The sequence below is a fragment of the Macaca mulatta genome, chromosome 4 (genome assembly GCF_049350105.2).
Source record: "Macaca mulatta isolate MMU2019108-1 chromosome 4, T2T-MMU8v2.0, whole genome shotgun sequence".
Classification (NCBI taxonomy): Eukaryota; Metazoa; Chordata; class Mammalia; order Primates; family Cercopithecidae; genus Macaca; species Macaca mulatta.
The window spans coordinates 6,758,713-6,777,177 of NC_133409.1; the positions used below are offsets into that span (position 1 = coordinate 6,758,713).

At 37.7% G+C, this 18,465-nt stretch overlaps 1 protein-coding gene across 1 annotated transcript in view; it reads left to right on the forward strand.

Annotated features, from left to right (window-relative positions):
• PDE10A (phosphodiesterase 10A) overlaps positions 1–18,465 on the forward strand; it is a 345,368-nt gene that overhangs the window by 284,950 nt on the left and 41,953 nt on the right. Inside the window, exons 15-18 of the mRNA XM_028846990.2 lie at positions 951–1,034; positions 3,377–3,527; positions 7,713–7,868; positions 16,414–16,586. Coding sequence (XP_028702823.2) covers positions 951–1,034; positions 3,377–3,527; positions 7,713–7,868; positions 16,414–16,586 — 564 coding nt within the window. The remainder of the gene's footprint in view (positions 1–950; positions 1,035–3,376; positions 3,528–7,712; positions 7,869–16,413; positions 16,587–18,465) is intronic.

Genomic DNA, 18,465 nt, shown 5'->3' on the forward strand with positions numbered 1-18,465 from the left:
TCGTATTACATGTGGAGTTTCATGTGTTGCCATTTTCTCCTTCCAAAGTGATTCCAGATAGTATGAGAGGATTTGGAAATAAAGGCCAGATCTCATCACCTTAAAAAAGAAAATCTGAACTCAGTTTTGAAATGAGTTAACCGAAATGTTAGCATTTCTCGTTAGTCTGTTGCATACTTTATACCATTTAATATTTGACACTCAAAATGGCATTTAACATAAGATATCAAAAAGTTCTCATTTCCCTATAAATTTAAACTTCCAAATTAAATTCAAGAATTTTGTCATAGTTTGACTTTCATACTTTATTTTTTAATCCTATGTTAAGATACTTAAGTTACTAGAAGCCGTTTGTATGTTCATTGTAAGTGTAAGCCAACAGTATCTACATAGGAAACCTTCAGAAGTGACTTAGAGCTACTATTTGCCTTACAGTTGAAATTATAGTATATATTATACCATACCGTTAATTCAAGTCTAATGTTGGTAACTAAATTAGCAAATGAAAAATAGGTAATAACTTTGGTGTTTATATTAGTGAAATTGTTATCGCAGTTAAAATAGGAGGTAAAACAATTTCAACTCCAAAAATACTTCTGAAAAGGCTTTTCCCCCCTTTTCTATGATTGTATATGTATCTAATATTTGTAATACACCTTTTTGTTCTTTTAATTTCTCTGATAACAAATGAAGCATCATTTTAAACAGATTAATAGAAAATGAATCAATAACTTGGATGTTGGACTAGATTTCTAAGGGAATAAATATGTGGAATTTATTCCTGAAAATCTTTCAGTGCCAGAGAGATGTGGCTGAGAAGGCAGAAAAAGGTTTGGCTGAGCTCCCAGTGTCTTTTTAGCTCCTTGGTACAAAAAAGTTAAATGATTTTCTTTACTTATTATGTCTATTCTAATTACCTTTAGTGATAAACTGCCCTTTTAACATTTCAGATTCCACTTTGACATTGGTCCTTTTGAAAACATGTGGCCTGGAATTTTTGTCTACATGGTTCATCGGTCCTGTGGGACATCCTGGTATGAATGACTTTAAAATTTACTGTTTGAAATATTGGGTGACATAACCTCTTCCTCCTTCTACATATATGCCTCACCACCATCTTTGTTTGAAATTATTTTAAAATATTGCATATATAAATTACTTTTTTTCTAAATATTCGAATAAAAAAGGGCTGAGATTATTGTACAAATACGCAGCCTTTTCAGATTTTCTGCTGGGGCTCTAGCAACGTGGTTGTAGCCTGGTTAAAAAACAAATCCAAAAAGCTTTCATAAAAACAGAGGCTAGAATTTCATTTGGCGGTGTAACTGAAAGAGACAGGGGTTACTACTGACCAGAATGTTTATGCAGCCAGCAAACATATGAAAAAAAGCTCATCGTCACTGGTCATTAGGGAAACGCAAATCAAAACCACAATGAGATACCATCTTATGACAGTTAGAATGGCGATCATTAAAAGGTCGTGAAACAACAGATGCTGGAGAGGATGTGGAGAAATAGGAACACTTTTATGCTGTTGGTGGGAGTGTAAATTAGTTCAACCATTGTGGAAGACAGTATAGTGATTCCTCAAGGATCTAGAACTAGAAATACCATTTGACCCAGCAATCCCATTACTGGGTTTATACCCGAAGGATAATAAATCATTCTACTGTAAAGACACATGCACATGTATGTTTATTGCGGCACTGTTCACACTAGCAAAGACTTGGAACCAACCCAAATGCCCATCAATGATAGACTGGATTAAGAAAATATGGCACATATACACCATGGAAACTATGCAAACATAAAAGGATGAGTTCATGTCCTTTCATGGATGAAGCTGGAAACCCTCATTCTCAGCAAACTAACACAGAAGCAGAAAACCAAACACTGCATGTTCTCACTCTTAAGTGGGAGGTGAACAATGAGAGCACATGGACACAGGGAGAGGAACATCACATACCAGGGCCTGTCAGGGGGTCAGGGGCTAAGGGAGGGATAGCATTAGGAGAAATACCTAATGTGGATGAAGGGCTGATGGGTGCAGCAAGCCATCATGGCACGTGTGTACCTATGTAACAAACCTGCACGTTCTGCACATGTACCCTGGAACTTAAAGTATAATAAAAATTTAAAAAATGTTTAGAATACCACGTGTAAATAGCATCAACTTTCAGCCTGCCATCATGTATCTATTAGAATAGATCAAAAAGTAACATGTCTTCTTATTCAAAGTGTGGTACTTTGTCAGTAATTTAATTATGGCACCATTTCATTGCAAATCTTTTCCCCACCCAATTTGGCTGTCCTAGAGGCCTTTCCTGACTTTATATCTGATCCTTTACAGTGTAAACATGCAATGTTAAAATGCAAGGAATTGTTTTCTTTTGCTCTTTTTTACTCATTTAGGAATTAAATGTCTTATAGAACCTCTTAGTTTCTCTAGAACTTAATTGTCATTCCTCTTGAAGTCTGTGTTTTTCCTATCTGTGACTTTTTGTAAATTAGTGTTTCAAAAGGATGCACATAGGATACCTAACTCCAGTTAATTCTCAGAATGCAGTTGAGAGTTTGACCAGTTGGAATTCTTAAAATGCCATACCTTATACTTCAAATACATTTGAAAATTTTCAGTGGAGAAAAACACAGGTTACATATTTTTTAAAGTTTTTATGAATTCTCGACCTCCTTGGTATTTCAGAAAGCCTTGTATTATATATGCTTTTGTTTTAAGCTGTCTCAAGTCTATTTTGAGAGTTTAGAGAGTCTTAAATATGTATAAGTACATAATAATATAAACACATAGTATAACAATATGTGTAATAAAATATACATTATTTTATATACTATGTAAGTATTTGTATATGTTCATTTGGGACTTAACAATTTTAGTATATAATAAAACTTAATACTTTGGAATTGCTTTGAAAAGTCTCATGATACACATATTTGCAGTTTGTAAGTCTGAATATTCTTTTTGGAAAATATTAGCTCAAAATACCTGTTAGCAAGATGGTGCTGGGTTGTTGTCCTTTGAGCACTGTGGGGTTTAGGAAATGAACATATAACTAAAGAAAATCATGAGGGCTGGTGACAGGTGACTGTGTACGAATACTGATATTTTCTCGCCGGTGGGACAGTTACTGTATCACAACAGATACCATAAAAAAGTCTTTATTCTCTTCTTTTTGGCTAGAGAACTGGAAAGGAACTGGTGAATGAGTTTCCAGTGCTTATGGATTCAGTCAGGGTGGAAATCTTTAGAGTTGTAAGTGTGTAAGATACAGACATATGTGTACCTAAACTAGGGGGTTCTCCTGCAATCTAGTGATTCTCTACTGGTTTCGGTCATAACAGTTTCTTTTCCATGCAGCTTTGAGCTCGAAAAGTTGTGTCGTTTTATTATGTCTGTGAAGAAGAACTATCGGCGGGTTCCTTATCACAACTGGAAGCATGCGGTCACTGTAGCACACTGCATGTACGCCATACTTCAGAACAACCACGCGCTTTTCACAGACCTTGAGGTGGGTATGCACTCTTCACCGCTGTTTCTCGTAACCTCAGTGGATTTAATACTGTGTATCGGGAGCACATTAATGACATGGATTTGTGACATGTTATTCCAAGACAAATTTTGGCTTACTAAATCAAGGGCATCCCGTTTTTAGATTCCTATACCCGAGCATTTAGCATATTATTTTGTATAAGAAATGTAGATAAAAGAAATTTTAACTGCATCAAAATATCCCCCAAGGAATCACTAATTTTGTAGCCTTCTCTATTAAAGCCTTCTCTATTAAAGCTTAAATGTTCTGAAGGGATATAAACAGTGAATTTTATTCATTGCTTATATGCCCTGGATAATGTAGATGTATCCTGTCTATTTGAGAACCTAGAGCATTAAATACTGTGAAGACAGAAATGATTTTGACCTCCTCTAGCATGAGGAAACAAAGGATCTGAAATGTTTAATTTGCCCAACTTTAAATACCCAGAGTTGGTGACATATCCAAAGCTTTCAGAATCTCAGAGTTAGAATTGGAGATGGCCACTTCCATTCGTCAACCACAGTCACAGTCCCTTACTTGAAAGCCAGGCTTAGCGCTTAGTGACTCGTGGCCACAAAGGATGCTGATTCTACATCTGGACAATCCCGACTTTGAAGGATATCCCTGCCTCTGACCACACTGATCCTGGGAGTGTCTGCTCACACTTTAGATGGAGTCCTCCTTTCTGTCCTCTGTAAAACTGGTTTCATCTTTTAGGGGACCTATGACTGTCCAGAGAAAGGAGCTGTTATCTTTGTGATACATAAATTGTGCTTTTCTCAAATTCACATTTAATCTAGAATCCAGTGCTTGTGAAGGTCCATCCTATCCTTTTCCATCCTATTGGACCAAATTCACAATCTGCGTGGAAAACTCGAAAGATGCATTCTAGGAAAAAAAAAAAAATAGTAGCATTTTAAAGAAAGAATAAAATATTATCCTCTAGTTTTTGTTGCTTTTTCAGAACAATTGTTAGTTCAAGTGGAGTTTAACCTAATCAGTAATTTATTATTTATTACCTCCGCCCAAAATATCCAGATGAAATCGCTCCTTTTTTCCTGTTTGTCGTAACAAAGTCCTTTTCTATTGAACCCCATATTGTTGAGACTTTGAGCATTTTCTCCATTCTATTCCTTTTAAGAAAGCAATTTCATTGTCTTGTTTTGCCATTTTGCCATACCTTATGAGTTTAAGAACTATAGAAATTATACTTTCAAATTGCATTGCAATTTATATTCAAAAAGTTGAAAATTTAACGGTAAGTGAGAAAAACTTTGTTGATACATATTGACTCTCATTTAAGTTCCTAATTCATTTCTGGAATTATATCATTACATTTTCCCAAAACATCAGATCGTTTTGGCTGAAAAATAATCCCCAAATGACATATGTAAATATTTAAAACATATTTTATAAAGAAGAAATTTAACCTCTAAGAGAACTATTAGAAGTTATCGTTTGATCTTGTTAAAGGGAAATGCTTAAGAAGGGTGATTCTTTATACATTATTTTCAGATGTATGATTCTGGCACACCTTTAATAAAACTACTGAAGGTCACATCAATTTTAAAAGTGAGTTTAAAAACTAGAAAGATGATAACTTTTACGTATTGTGCAAGATTGTAAAACTCTTGAGATTTCTTATCAGGTACATCATGATGACACAGCAGCATAAAACATGGAAACCACCCCAAAACAAAATGATATTCACAACATAATTAATTCAGTTATCTTAAGAATGCCAGGCAAGTATGATTGTTAACGTGATACTTCATGGGGTTAGGGGTTGCTGGTGAGATTTCCCTTCCAATTATGTTGCGGGAAAAACCAGTCCTGCATTATCAGGATAAAGAAGCACGCATATCGCTAAAAATGCGCCCGTGAGAACTTCTGCCGACTCCCATCCCAGCACCCCCATCTGTCCCCATCTGCCCTCAGCAGGCTCTGCCTTGCACACTTCTCTTAAACCTTCACACTCCTCTCCAGCACTGACCCTTCTGCTTTGTCATATCTGTCGCCACCACCTCTTTGAGAGCACTGCCTACCAGTGCTTCCCTCTCTTCTCTCTCCTCCATTATCATGCTCTCACCCCTCTTTTCTGGACCATTGCCATCTGCATGGACGCATGCAGTTTTTACTTCCCTCTTAGAATATGCTCTGATCTGCCACTCTCCTCAGCTCCCTCCCTGTTACTTAGCTCTTCTTTGCAGTAAACCCCATGTAAGTGTTACCCTACTGGCTCTTTCAAAATCCTCTCCTCTCATTCTTTCTGCAAACAACTCTGATCAAGCTTCTGAACTTAACACCCCGGAAAATGCCCTGTTCCAGGTCACCAGTGACCTGCACCCAGCGAGATCCGAGGGTCAGCCCTCAGTGTCTTCACTTGAATCCCAGGACATTCAGCACTCGGTTTTCCTGCTAATGCACCAGCTGTTCCTTCCTTGGGATTTTTTGTTTGTTTGTTTTTGTTTTGTTGTTGTTGTTGTTTCTTAATCCTTCTCTTTCCTCAGACTTAGACCATGCAGGCTGTTCCCCCTTTACAGGTATAATTTGTCTTTCAAAATAAAATTCTGATTGTGATTGTTATTAACACATTGAGTCTCTTAATATTCTTTAAACACTTCAATCTTTTCAAGCAGTGTTTGGCATAACCTGCGTTCCACTCAAAATCCCTTCATGAGAGAATAGAAACCGTCATATGAAATTTGTTATAATAGGATTTAACCTCTAGAGTTCTGATTCTTTCTTCCCTTCAATTTTTATCAAGTATTTAATTGCCCACTGGATGATTTATTTTAGAATTGGGAGTACTTGAGAGCTTAGACCTTGACCCTCCTCCGACCTCAAACTACAACCTTGGTGAGCTCAGCCAATCATGTGGCCTTAAATGCCACATGGGCACTTCCTCTGGCAAAGGCCTATCTCCAGGCCTTGAGGCTTCAGTAGCTGCTACCTGTCAAAACAAAATCTCCGCTTGTCAAATCTCCTCTTGACTATCAAGTAGACTCCTGGCCTCAGTCTAAATGTGAACTCCTGACCTCTCTCCTCAAACCCATTCCACCTGTACTTCTCCCATATCAGTTGATGCTGATCATTACAGCTTCTAAGACCAAAACATTTGAGGTCATACTTGACCCCTTATCACCTCCTTTCTTTTCACACTTTGACAGTCAAAAAATCCTGTTGGTTCTGCCTGCAAAACGCATCCAGACTTTAATCACCTCTTAGAAGCTTTCATTGTTGTTATCCTGGTCTAAAGCTCTATTATATTTTGCCTCAATTACTTTAGAAACCTCCTCACTGATCTCTCATCCTTCTGGAGTCTGTTTTCAACACAGTTGCCAGAATAATCTTGTAAACATAGAACCAAAATGATAACACTGCTCTGTTAAAAAACCCTGTGATAATAGTTCCTCCGATCACTGAGAATATAAGCCTTGTATATTGACTGCCTCCCCTCCCCTTGACCCCACTGGCCACCTTCCTGATCCTCCAAGTCTCAGGGCACACTCACCTCCAAGTTTATGTTGTCACTGCTCCCCTGCCCTGTGTGCTTCTCTCCCACACTGCACTTGCCTCTCTCCTTCCCATCTTTCAGGTCTCTCCTCACACCTGGCCTTTTAATGAGGCGTGCCTGCCTAGTTTATTTTGTACTCAGCCTGACTTTCTTTAATTTCCGTTAGTCTGCTCTGTCTGTCTTTCTATATATTTGCCATTTTTACATGCGATATGATTTACCTGTTATATTTATTGTTTATAATAGCAATAGTATTGTTAGATAACATCGAATAGATTTTGCTGAAACTGGCCTTTCTTTCCTTGTGCAGGTTTGCTTTATCTGTAATTTTTTGGAGCATTTGCTTTATACCTTTAAGTTGATACCTCCTGCACCTTTTCCTAGAATTGAGAGAGAAACTCAAAAATAATTTGACTATCGTTCATAAGCAGAGAAACAAAGAAAGGGGCTACAAATGAGTTAGATTATCTGGAATTTCAAAGATTCCTAAGGATTTGCTATATTTGTGTAGGATTCTTTATGCCAGAATGCCATGTTTGTGCTATATTAATGCCAGAAAGTAATGTGACATGAATGTAAGCGGTAAGTCTGCTCATGTGTGTTTCTGTGTTTTGAACATCTCTGCATCATGTTGTTTTTTAAAGCGCAAAGGACTGCTGATCGCGTGTCTGTGTCATGACCTAGACCACAGAGGCTTCAGTAACACCTACCTGCAGAAGTTCGACCACCCTCTAGCAGCTCTCTACTCCACTTCCACCATGGAGCAGCACCACTTCTCCCAGACCGTGTCCATCCTCCAGGTGAGTCACCACACACCATCTCCTGCTTAGTCTCAAGGGCTGTCTGGGAGATAGTGGTACTTCATAGGTGGAAAAGGAAGATCATTATGGCTTCCTTAAAAGCAATAGCTATATTTTATTGTAGAACCTTATATTTATAGTCCTCATTAAATAATAGTGTTTTTTTGCATAAAGAATCCTTTACAAAGAATTTGAATATACGTATTTTGCACTTACATTTGTTTTTTAAATATTGTATCAATAAGTACATGTAACCCTAAAGCATTACTTATTTTATGTAATTTAAATCAATCAATTCTATAGATTCTCATATTCTTGAACCAGAACGTATTGAACAGTAAATCTTAAAAGTTAGGTAAATACAAGGTTTTAAGGGCATTGTAGCTTTTTTTCTTTTTTTTAGATTGTGTGTTTTGTTTATTTATTTTATTACCTTTAAGATGTTCTTGGTAATTGATGTAGACAATCACAGATATCACTTCAACATGGGATATATGCGCTCCTTCTTTCTTAAATGATTTTTCTCAAACTCACCTTACCAAGGTAGCCATTACATCATAATGATTTGATTCCTATCACAAACAGTTTTAAAAAATATAATCTCTGTTCAGCTTGAGTGTAGTGGGCCCTATATTTTCCCCTCACTGTCAGCACCTCTAAGTAGGAAGAGAAATCCTTGTTACGTCTTCCAATCATGAGTCTAAGGGAAAGGATTTTGAGTTTTGAGGATGTCATAGCAAAATGCCAACAGTGACTCTGCCAGTAACTGGCCATAGGCAAGTTGTGAAGCAGAATAGGTTTTGCCACTTGGTGCAGTTTTTCTCTGTTGAATAAGCCAGGCCTCCTCTAAATGCCAGGATTTTGTTTTCTCCCCTCAGTTTCCCAAAGGCTTCTCTTAGTGCCTCCTCATTTGACTTAACTGTCCATGTGATTGGTAGTGCTGCATGCTCAGTCCTTTCTAAAACCCAGCAAAACTGACCTTCCAGGTCTCATGTCCTCAGTCTCACGAAGGTCAGTGGTCACCTTACTCGATTCTGGGTGCTCTTCGAATTACCTGCTGGGGAAAAGTGAAAAGTATTTCAGATATGGAGCTATTTTAGTCATTTTCAAGCCATCCCCAGTAGGCAGCTGATGTTAAGCTTGCTCATGGGCCAGTTGACTCCTGAAAGCAACGTGTAGTCATCATTCCTGTCATTTGCTTGACACCAGCTCTTTCCTTTTTAAATGACATATGTTTACATAGATACGTCCATGCATAAAACAAGGATACATAGAAATGTAAGCAGGATAAAAGGCATGTGTGCATATGTATGTGTACATATATTTATACATATATGTAACACATGCTTTCTGTAAATGGATGAACATTCTAAAACTTCATGACAGCTGATGTCTACTTTGACCTCACTCATCAATGGAGACTCTTTATTTGTCTAAGATGAATAAACACCAGAAACAACATCAGGGCAACTTCACTTAGAAATAATTAGGAGTCACTGAATTAGCATCCCATATCCTAAATGAATTCATGCATTTGACAGTGCGACATTGCTACCAGTTTAATCACAGCTGAATTTCAATAGCCAGTATGGAGTTTCTTTAGAAAGCCTGTATTAAATACAATAGGATTAGTTTTGAAGGAGACCAGATTTGCGAAGTTTATTGCCACTGAGTAGAATAAAAAATAAACCTTGTAATATAGCAGTCACATCAAGGCGGGTGGGGATGGGGAGGCTCCAGGTCCACCTAAGCCCTGGGAAGACTTGGCCCAGTTGCTGACATCAAAAAATGGATGTTTAGGGTGGTTTGCCTCCAGTTTGGCAAACCCTCAGCGATGTGGCGATTTCAGATGACTTAAGGCAGTGTTCCTAAAAAAGATGAGAACTACTAACGGGAACTCATGGCAGTAAGTTAAGTTCAGACAGGTAAGCTGTTGGCATTCAAAAAGGAGTGGGAGAATAGATTCAGATACTAGAGCTGGAATTTCAGTCATTGGTGAAGTAATAATAATGGCAAATTTGTTCTCCTAGCTAGAGAAGATAAGGTACTAGATACACCACAAAAACAGAAGCTGGGAATAAGAACTCGGGATTGCTGCAAATTAAGATGAAAAGCACTACCAGTTTGAAAACAAATTTATGTATTCGATTGACCAAATCCCTTCAATTTGACCTATGCCCAGAGAGAAATGATATTGAAGCCATAAACAGACAGCCCAATCTACATGAGCAGGAATATTCAGGAAAGAGTGTCTTCCTCTTCTGAAAATTTCTGTGCTCTTGGCTGATTTTGCAGTAATCCTCATGATACTTCTCTGAGTGGTTTTTTTTTTTTTTTTTCAGATTCATCTAACTTGTCCCTGAAATTCAATTTAATAACAAACAGATTTATTGAGCACCTTCTATTTGCCAACACATGTTTTAAGCACTGGGGATATAGTGATAAATAGAACAACCACAAATCCTTGTCCTCTGGAACTCACAGTCTAGAGTGAGGAAGGCCTGAGTTCCCTGACTTCAGCCCTCACGTTGTTCTTCTCATTGGCCCACCACCTGGCACACCCATGACTCTAACTGACAGTGGTATCCTGAGGACTCTCAGACCCGTGTGATTCTGCCTAGTGCTCAATAGGACTTCTGCCCAAGCACCTGAACCCTGTATTCCGTATGGCCCGAATTGTGCTTTGGTATTACACTTTAGGTGCCTTTTGTATTTTGTATCTCTGTGGTGGCAACCTCATTGACCCAGGAAAGCAGGCTGATGACCTTAGAGTCACCATTTTTCCCTTCTTTAGCCTTATCTTCCCATCCCTCCATCCTGTTACCACCAAGTGCTGCTGATTTTATGTTTCATCAAAAGACACCTACAAGCTTGACTAATTAAGATGCTATCCTTGGGTAACAGTTAAAAATTCCAACTTCCAGTCATTAAAATAGAACATTATGTAGTTTCATGATATGAATGCCTGTGATACTTCTGTTTATCCACAAGAGACTTTTCCCATTGCTTTCTTGATCTGCATTGCCACACAGATGATTGTGAGCATGGCACTGCCCATCCTCGGGTCACACAGACGGATACAACATAAGCAATTTTGTGTATGATGGTTGGAAATAGTTCCCCATCAGGCATCTTCACAGGTGTGTGTTGCATATGTGGCTGCTTATTGTAGTTTTGCCAACCTGCGTGCCAGCTTTCAGTATGGCTGCCAGTGGTATCTACTGGATAAGCAGGGCATTCAGGAGAATACTGCTAGCTAACACAGTGACAACAGCAAGCAAGGAGAATATTACAATAGATTTGAAAAAGCTATCCTTCAATCGCTCTGTCTCTCTCTCTCCCTCCCTCCCTCCCTCTCTCTCCCTCCCTCCCTCTCCATCTCCCTCCACACACACACACACACACACACACACACACACTCGCACATACACACACACGTTACTCATGGTAGAGAAAAGCAGGAAGTGTGTATTTGCTCACAGCTTGCCTTGACCTTGGTTACAGTGATAGGGATGCAGTAGATAATCCCATGTTGAGTGGGCAGTGGGAAGAGATTAAGTCATGAAGTAAGGGTAAATACAAGACCATCTGCAGAGAAGGTCAATCTGCATCCCTGAGCTTCCCATTGTGTTCTTAATGCTGGCCATCAGGATTGTTTTCGTGGTGTTCGGGGCCGTTGCTGTGTAGAGGTCATGGTGGGCATTTAGCAGAGAGGAAACTCACTTGAGTCTCTAGTAAATGGTAATCTGGCCCCTCTGACCACTACAGCTCCCAAGTGGCAAGCACCGTCCCTACTTGACATCCCAGTTTCAGCCTTCCTTGTATTTTGTCTTGTTTTTCCACCTTTTCCCCCTTATCCATCAGTGTTTCCCTGAGTGTTTTTGTCTCAAATCCATCCTCCAAGTATATGTCTGAATATGTTTTTCTCCTGTTTAAAAGTCATTAGTGGCTCTCTGGGGCCTCTGGAATAATTTCCTGTTTTCTCAGTTGATATACAGTCTTTTATGAGTGGCCCCTGTCTGTTCCAGGACTACAGTATCTGCTCTGCTTCTGTAGTTTCAGACCGTATCTTAACTCTGTGCCATTGGCCGGGTTCCCTCTACGTGTAATTACCCCACACCCTTTCTGTGGTCCCCAACTCAGGCATGACCTCATCCAGTAAAATTCTTTGACTGCATCCCCACATCACTGGGGTACAGCACTGCCCCCTTTTGAGCGCCTGAGCACCTCAAGCATACATACGTCTTAGTGGTTTGTGTTTGTTTGTTTGTTTGTTTTTAACATTGTATTGACGTTTTCTGTTTGTGAGTTCAGCTTCCCACCTCTTCTGAATTAGAAGCTGTTAAGGAGAGTCACTGCCCCTTCTTCACCCCTGGACTCACAGGCTTATCTCTGGGGCTGTTGATATGGGCACAAGTGGAAGTGTGAAGGTAGAGCATGGGGAGGGAAAGATGCAGAGTGGGCAGAACCAGCACTCAGAGACTGAACCTGAAGCTTTATGTAAGGTTAGTGAGTAGCTGTGTCCGGTGGGACAGAGAGCTGAGACGCTGAGCAGGGGAAGAAGGCAAGCAGATTGCTTTCATGTGAGGAGACTGTTTTGTGTGGACAGTTACATCCAAGAACGTAGGTGAGCTTTGTTTTCTTGCCTAAAACTTACTAGCTTACAATTAGTAATGGTGATTGAACCATTATTGCTGGAATATTAAATCAATTTATTCTGTTTACTCATGAGATATTGATTATTTTGAACATTGAAACTATACTTTTTTCTTTCTTTTGCCTTCTTTGAATACCCCATTTTGACTTTGAAAATAGTCAAAATTTTAGAAAACAGACCAATTAGGAATGATTATTCTCATTATTAAGAACATTTCCTTAATATTCCACTAATCTTAAATTATCTGTTGCTTTTGAAATGTGATCATATTTCAGAAAATTATCTATTTATATCAACATTTTGGGATCCCGTGGCTTCTTACTACTCTTTACAGCAGCACTATTTCTGTGACTCAGCTAGAGAGTTCTTCCAATTTGTCTACACTAGGTACAATTTGCTGTTGTGTATTACAATTATACTTAAATTATTGTACTTATATTCAACTGTACTGGTAATCTAAAATACGTGACACAGTGGCTAGTTTAAATCCGTCCTTTTCTACAGCTGTGTTCTGAATAGAAAAGGTATTTGGCTATCAAATTCATTTTTAGGCATACATTTGTTTGTTTTTTCATCTCTCCTTTAACTCTGACTGTAGAAGTTTTACTGGTAGATTTTATCATCATCATCATCATCATCATCAATCATCACTATTATAATAGTAATCATTTTATCATATATTGGGTACTTACAATGCACCAGAAACTTAAATGTTTTGTACATATTTTAATACAGTTTATTTTTATTATATCCCCATGAGATAGATATTATTATTTATTTTCATTTTACAGATGAGAATAATATGCATCAAAGAGGTTAAGTATTCTATTTGTCACATCACTAATCAGTGGCAGAATGACATTAAAAACTAGAATTATTTGGCTCCAAAATCTGTGCTCTTAATTACAGTACTATAATGCTTCCTAATATGTGGTTTGATGTACTAGGTAATTAAATTTCAAAATCAGTATTATAGATACTTTAAAGGCATTGCCATCATGAATGTTTGATGCACTTAGTTGCATCATTGACATTTTTTTCCCGAAAGTAGTGGTTCCCTAATCCTCCAGCAGTGGACAGAATACTAAGAGCCTTTAGGATCCTCATGATTAAGGGCTGGAAGGAGTATTGACAATCATCTATTCAAGGCAGTCCCGGGGTCATCTTTCAGCATCAGCACCAATTTCAACATTGTTTCCATTCTCTAATACCAGATCTCAGCCCCAGCGTTGACATACAACCAGAGCCTACCTGTGGGCTTCCGTAGAGTTAAGAATTATATGCTGTTCACCCACATAAAGTTTTAGAAACATTCCTAGGTATAAAAAGTCTACTATTTCCTGCTCGATTGATGCAAAATGTAATCAACTAGCTTGAATTAACATAGACTTCAAACTACGTAACTATAGTAAAATTATCAATTGGTGTATAAAAGTATTATAATGCATTATAAGGATTTATTATGTGTTAACGAATGTGAGGTTGGAGGTTTAAAGAAGACACTGTTTATCTGCTATGCTTCCTTGCTTGTGTCTCCCTTCCATATTTTCTTTAGTTTGGGTAGCAGCAAAATGCTAGATTCTCTTAAAGTAAAGGGAGACATGGCCGGGAGCAGTGGCTCATGCCTGTAATCCCAGCACTTTGGGAGGCCGAGGCAGGTGGATCAAGAGGTCAGGAAATCAAGAGCATCCTGGCCAACATAGCGAAACCCCGTCTCTACTAAAAATACACACACACACACACACAAATTAGCCAGGTGGGGTGGTGCATGCCTGTAATCCCAGCTACTCGGGAGGCTGAGGCAGGAGAATCACTTGAACCTGGGAAGCACAGGTTGTGATGAGCAGAGATCCACTCCAGCCTGGCGACAGAGTGAGACTCTGTCTCAAAGAAAGAAAGGGGAGACATTTATTTTTTGATTATTCATTAATTCCCTTTACTCTTGTAAATTATTGAAGGGGACAGTAAATGAGTTAGACCTTTTCATTATAAAAGCCCTCTATGGAGCTTTTTCACCTAGTTTCCTTTAATACTGAAAAGTAATGACTCTGAAGTAGTCAGTAGAATATATAAATTCTTTAAAATAAATCTTAATTTGTTCTGGGCCAGTCGATACTTTTGGGACTCTGATAAAAACGTGAGCTGATAGATGACATACGCAGTGTGTAGAATTGCAGTGAGCTTGTAACTCTTTTGTCCCCCTACAGAATTTATAGAGCCTAGGCTAAATTTAGAGATATTTCTTTTTAAATGTCAACAGCAGACTAGAATATTTTATGTACTCTAATTTAACAAGTTATGGTGATAATTATTGGTGATAAAGAGAGTAAAGCATACAAATACAGAGCATAAAATCGTAGCAGCTGTGATTCCCTTCACATGACCTGCTGAAAGCAGATGCATGCATGAGCACCAGCCAGATATGCTGAAACATGTTCGTGAAGTGGGAAATAGAGGTCACAGGCATTCAGTGTTGAAGCAGAGGCTACCTGCTTCACTTAAGTTGTGGTCACATCAAAGGAAAGCAGGTACCATAGCATGAATCCGAGTAAATATTTCCTTCTTATAACTTTCTACAACAAAATTGAAGAGAGTTGAGGTTGGATGAAAATTGAATTCAGCCACCAGCCCAGAGCTTGAGCCCCCTCCCGTTGTCCCCATCAGTCACTAACCAGCCTGTGCTCAAACGGCTCATCTCATAGCATCTCATGCATAATCCATGTGGGAACTCTGAACTAATATAAGTTTTATAATTTGAAAGTGAAGTCATGTATTTGAAACTGCTTTTGTAAACTATAGAACTTTCTACAAATGTAAGGCCTTACTACTGTTATTGTCAGGAAAATAAATAACTAGACTTGAGTCCACTTGCTGCATTTATCACACAGTAATTCAAATACTTCTGAGACTTTAACAGCAAATAATATGGGGCTATTCTGATAATTGAAAGCAAATGGTGCATGTACAGTTTCATTTAAGAATATGAAGAGACAGTGCCTTAGTGAGATGTCTAATTTTGTAAAGAAATATACTTCAATCATTGTTTTTACTGTATTTTAACTCAATAAATGTATGTTAAAAGTGAAATTAATTAAAAATCAACTTTGAGTAGTACTATATTGACTAATAATGAAAAATATCAAAATAATTGATGAATCGAAATTATTATAAAGTTTTTAAAAGATTAATACACGAAGGATATTCTGAGTGAATAGAATCCAGATTACCAATGTTCTGGTCTTGTTTAGGGTGATGATCTGCCATTTCCACCTCCCTTGAGAATAGAAGATGATTCTAGAATCACCTTCAGTGATTTGTGTTGTAGGGAAAGGTACTCTTGCCCTTAGAGTTTTTAATGTGTTTGAATAAACATTTTATTGAGGTTGTAGGACATTTTCTTCTAGGATACAGAGAAATATATTACTATCCATTAAGCATGCTTTGATATGTTACAACCTGAAGTGGACAAGGATACAGACGCCTTTTTAAGGCCATTAAGGTTCTAGTATAATACGAAAATTACTCAAGTTTTTAATTTGCTTAAGAGGAAAAGTTTTAACTTAAATATTTTACATTTTCCAGTTTTTTAACTATTAGAAATACCCAAGAACTAGATATATTTAAATCACTGGGGTTTTATGGTAGTAAATGATGTTATTGTAGTTATAGTAGTTTATTTAAGTGGTAGTTTCATTGTTTCTATAGCTTAAGGAGAAACCAAAATGTAATTTTCATTAGTCATTTCTAACCATTCTTTTGTTTCCCCAAAACCTTTCTTTAGTGTGCCAAATGTCATTGACTGATTATATTGTTTCAAATAACTGAAAATGTCATAAGATTAGAGCTTGTGCTTGTTACTGGTGGTTTTTATTTGTATTTTTTCCATAGCTGGAAGGGCACAATATCTTCTCCACTCTGAGCTCCAGTGAATACGAGCAGGTGCTTGAGATCATCCGCAAAGCCATCATTGCCACGGACCTTGCTTTATACTTTGGAAACAGGAAACAGTTGGAAGAGATGTACCAGACGGGATCGCTAAACCTTAATAATCAATCACACAGGTAAAAAATAATTTTCGAAAGCTTAGAAGCCCAGGAAGTATTATCTGGAATAAATTGATACCTAAGAAATGTAATGTGGCGTAAGTTTATATTTGAAAGAAGGAAAGTAAAAAACTTACATGTCTTTCATTTTATGTACATCTTGTTTATATTTACTTTAGACGTTTTATTGTTTGACAAGATTACTGACAGTGTCCAGTGAGGATAATTAAAGTACAGATTGGAAGTTACACTAGTCGCACGGGGATTGGCACTTTTCAAAGGGAAGGCTGGCGTGATGTTTCCCCAAGAGGTCCCTTCTTGCATTGATCACCGTTCAGGGTGTGGCCATTGGCCTCAGAAACTCAAGAGCAAATGAAAATGGATTCCATTTTCAGAATCCAGTCCTATTAAGCAAGCTAATGTGATTGATATAGAAACTGGACTCTCCTTTTATTGATCTGTAATTGTATTAGGCAGTCACAAGGGTGAGAATATTGGCATCCCATGGGGTAGAAAGCCAAGTAGCGATGAAAAGTTTATTTGGTGAACATGGAATTACCACAAGGAGGATTAGATAAATTAGATATCCTAATGGAATCAGGCTAAATTAGTCTGATGCCCTTTTGTTTTTGAGGATGGGTGTGTCTTGCCTAGTGGATTTAGAAATAGGTCAGGTATGTTCATTATGAACCTGTTCACCCATCTGTATATTAGATCTAAGTTCATTGGCTAACCTGCCATCTCCCCTTGACAGTTTGTAGTGGTGACACTAGCTTTTATTGCTGTGGCTTTGTGTTTGCATGTCTGACCAACTTCATCTTAAATGAGGACATCTTTATCCTTCGGCTGGTGAGGACTGACTTACTGCTTCTATGCCAGTCTTGCTGAATTTGAATTTATACTTTTTTTTAGGTGTTCTGTATATCTCCTCTGTGGTTCATTAAGTACTGATCCTACATTGTTCTTTGAGACAGACTGTTTTAAAGTTCTTAGAAACAATTCACTATTCACTCAGGTACATCAAATACAAAACACAAATTTTGCAAATGACTAATAAAGTTTACCTCTTCGAGAATAAATACCATTTGTATAATGATATTGATGCCTTTGGATAAGTAGCAGTTATTTGTGATTCAACTTACCTTCAAACTGGACAGATCCAGATTTTGTAGAGTTTGAAACTGATACAATTTAGGGAACCTTATTTAAGAAAGACAATACAAAGGTATCTTGTTTTCACACATGACAGTTTGAAGACATTGCCAGGGCCTCTTCCAGGACCATGCAGAGTGTTGGTGTCAGGGAAAAGCCCCTAAACATCAGTTAGGGTGTTCTAGCATGTCTTTCTTTTCCTTCAGCCCAGATGAGAAGTGCGGTCTACAGTCTTTATGTCTCCAACAGGTTGTGTGTAGTCCTTGTTCCAAGACCTGTAGAAACAGGTGTTTGTTCAGTATTTTTTTATGGCAATCAGAAGATCAGGGAAATAGCGCCTTCATGAAATATCCCTTGGTTTCCTGAAACCCATGCACTTTCCTTTTTTTCTTTTGGAGTTGTAAATAAGAATCATGTAACTAGTATCTAGTTTCTTGAATATAATCTTTTCAGCAGAATGATTACAATAATTATTATAAAATAGGAAATTTAAACATTTACTTGAAAATACCATCACTTTTGGCACTCATGTACATATGTGTTAGTGGTACATGTATAAATAATTTTTGACATATAACTTGAAAAGCAATTAAAACAAACGTGTATTGAAACACGCATTGAAAGGCAATGCATGTTTGTTTTAATAATTCAAATAATGTAGAGGTATAAAAAAAGAGTAATATTCTATTTTTCTGCATTCCAGTATCAACTATCTATTTGATGTAATGTCATCTTATGCATTTTT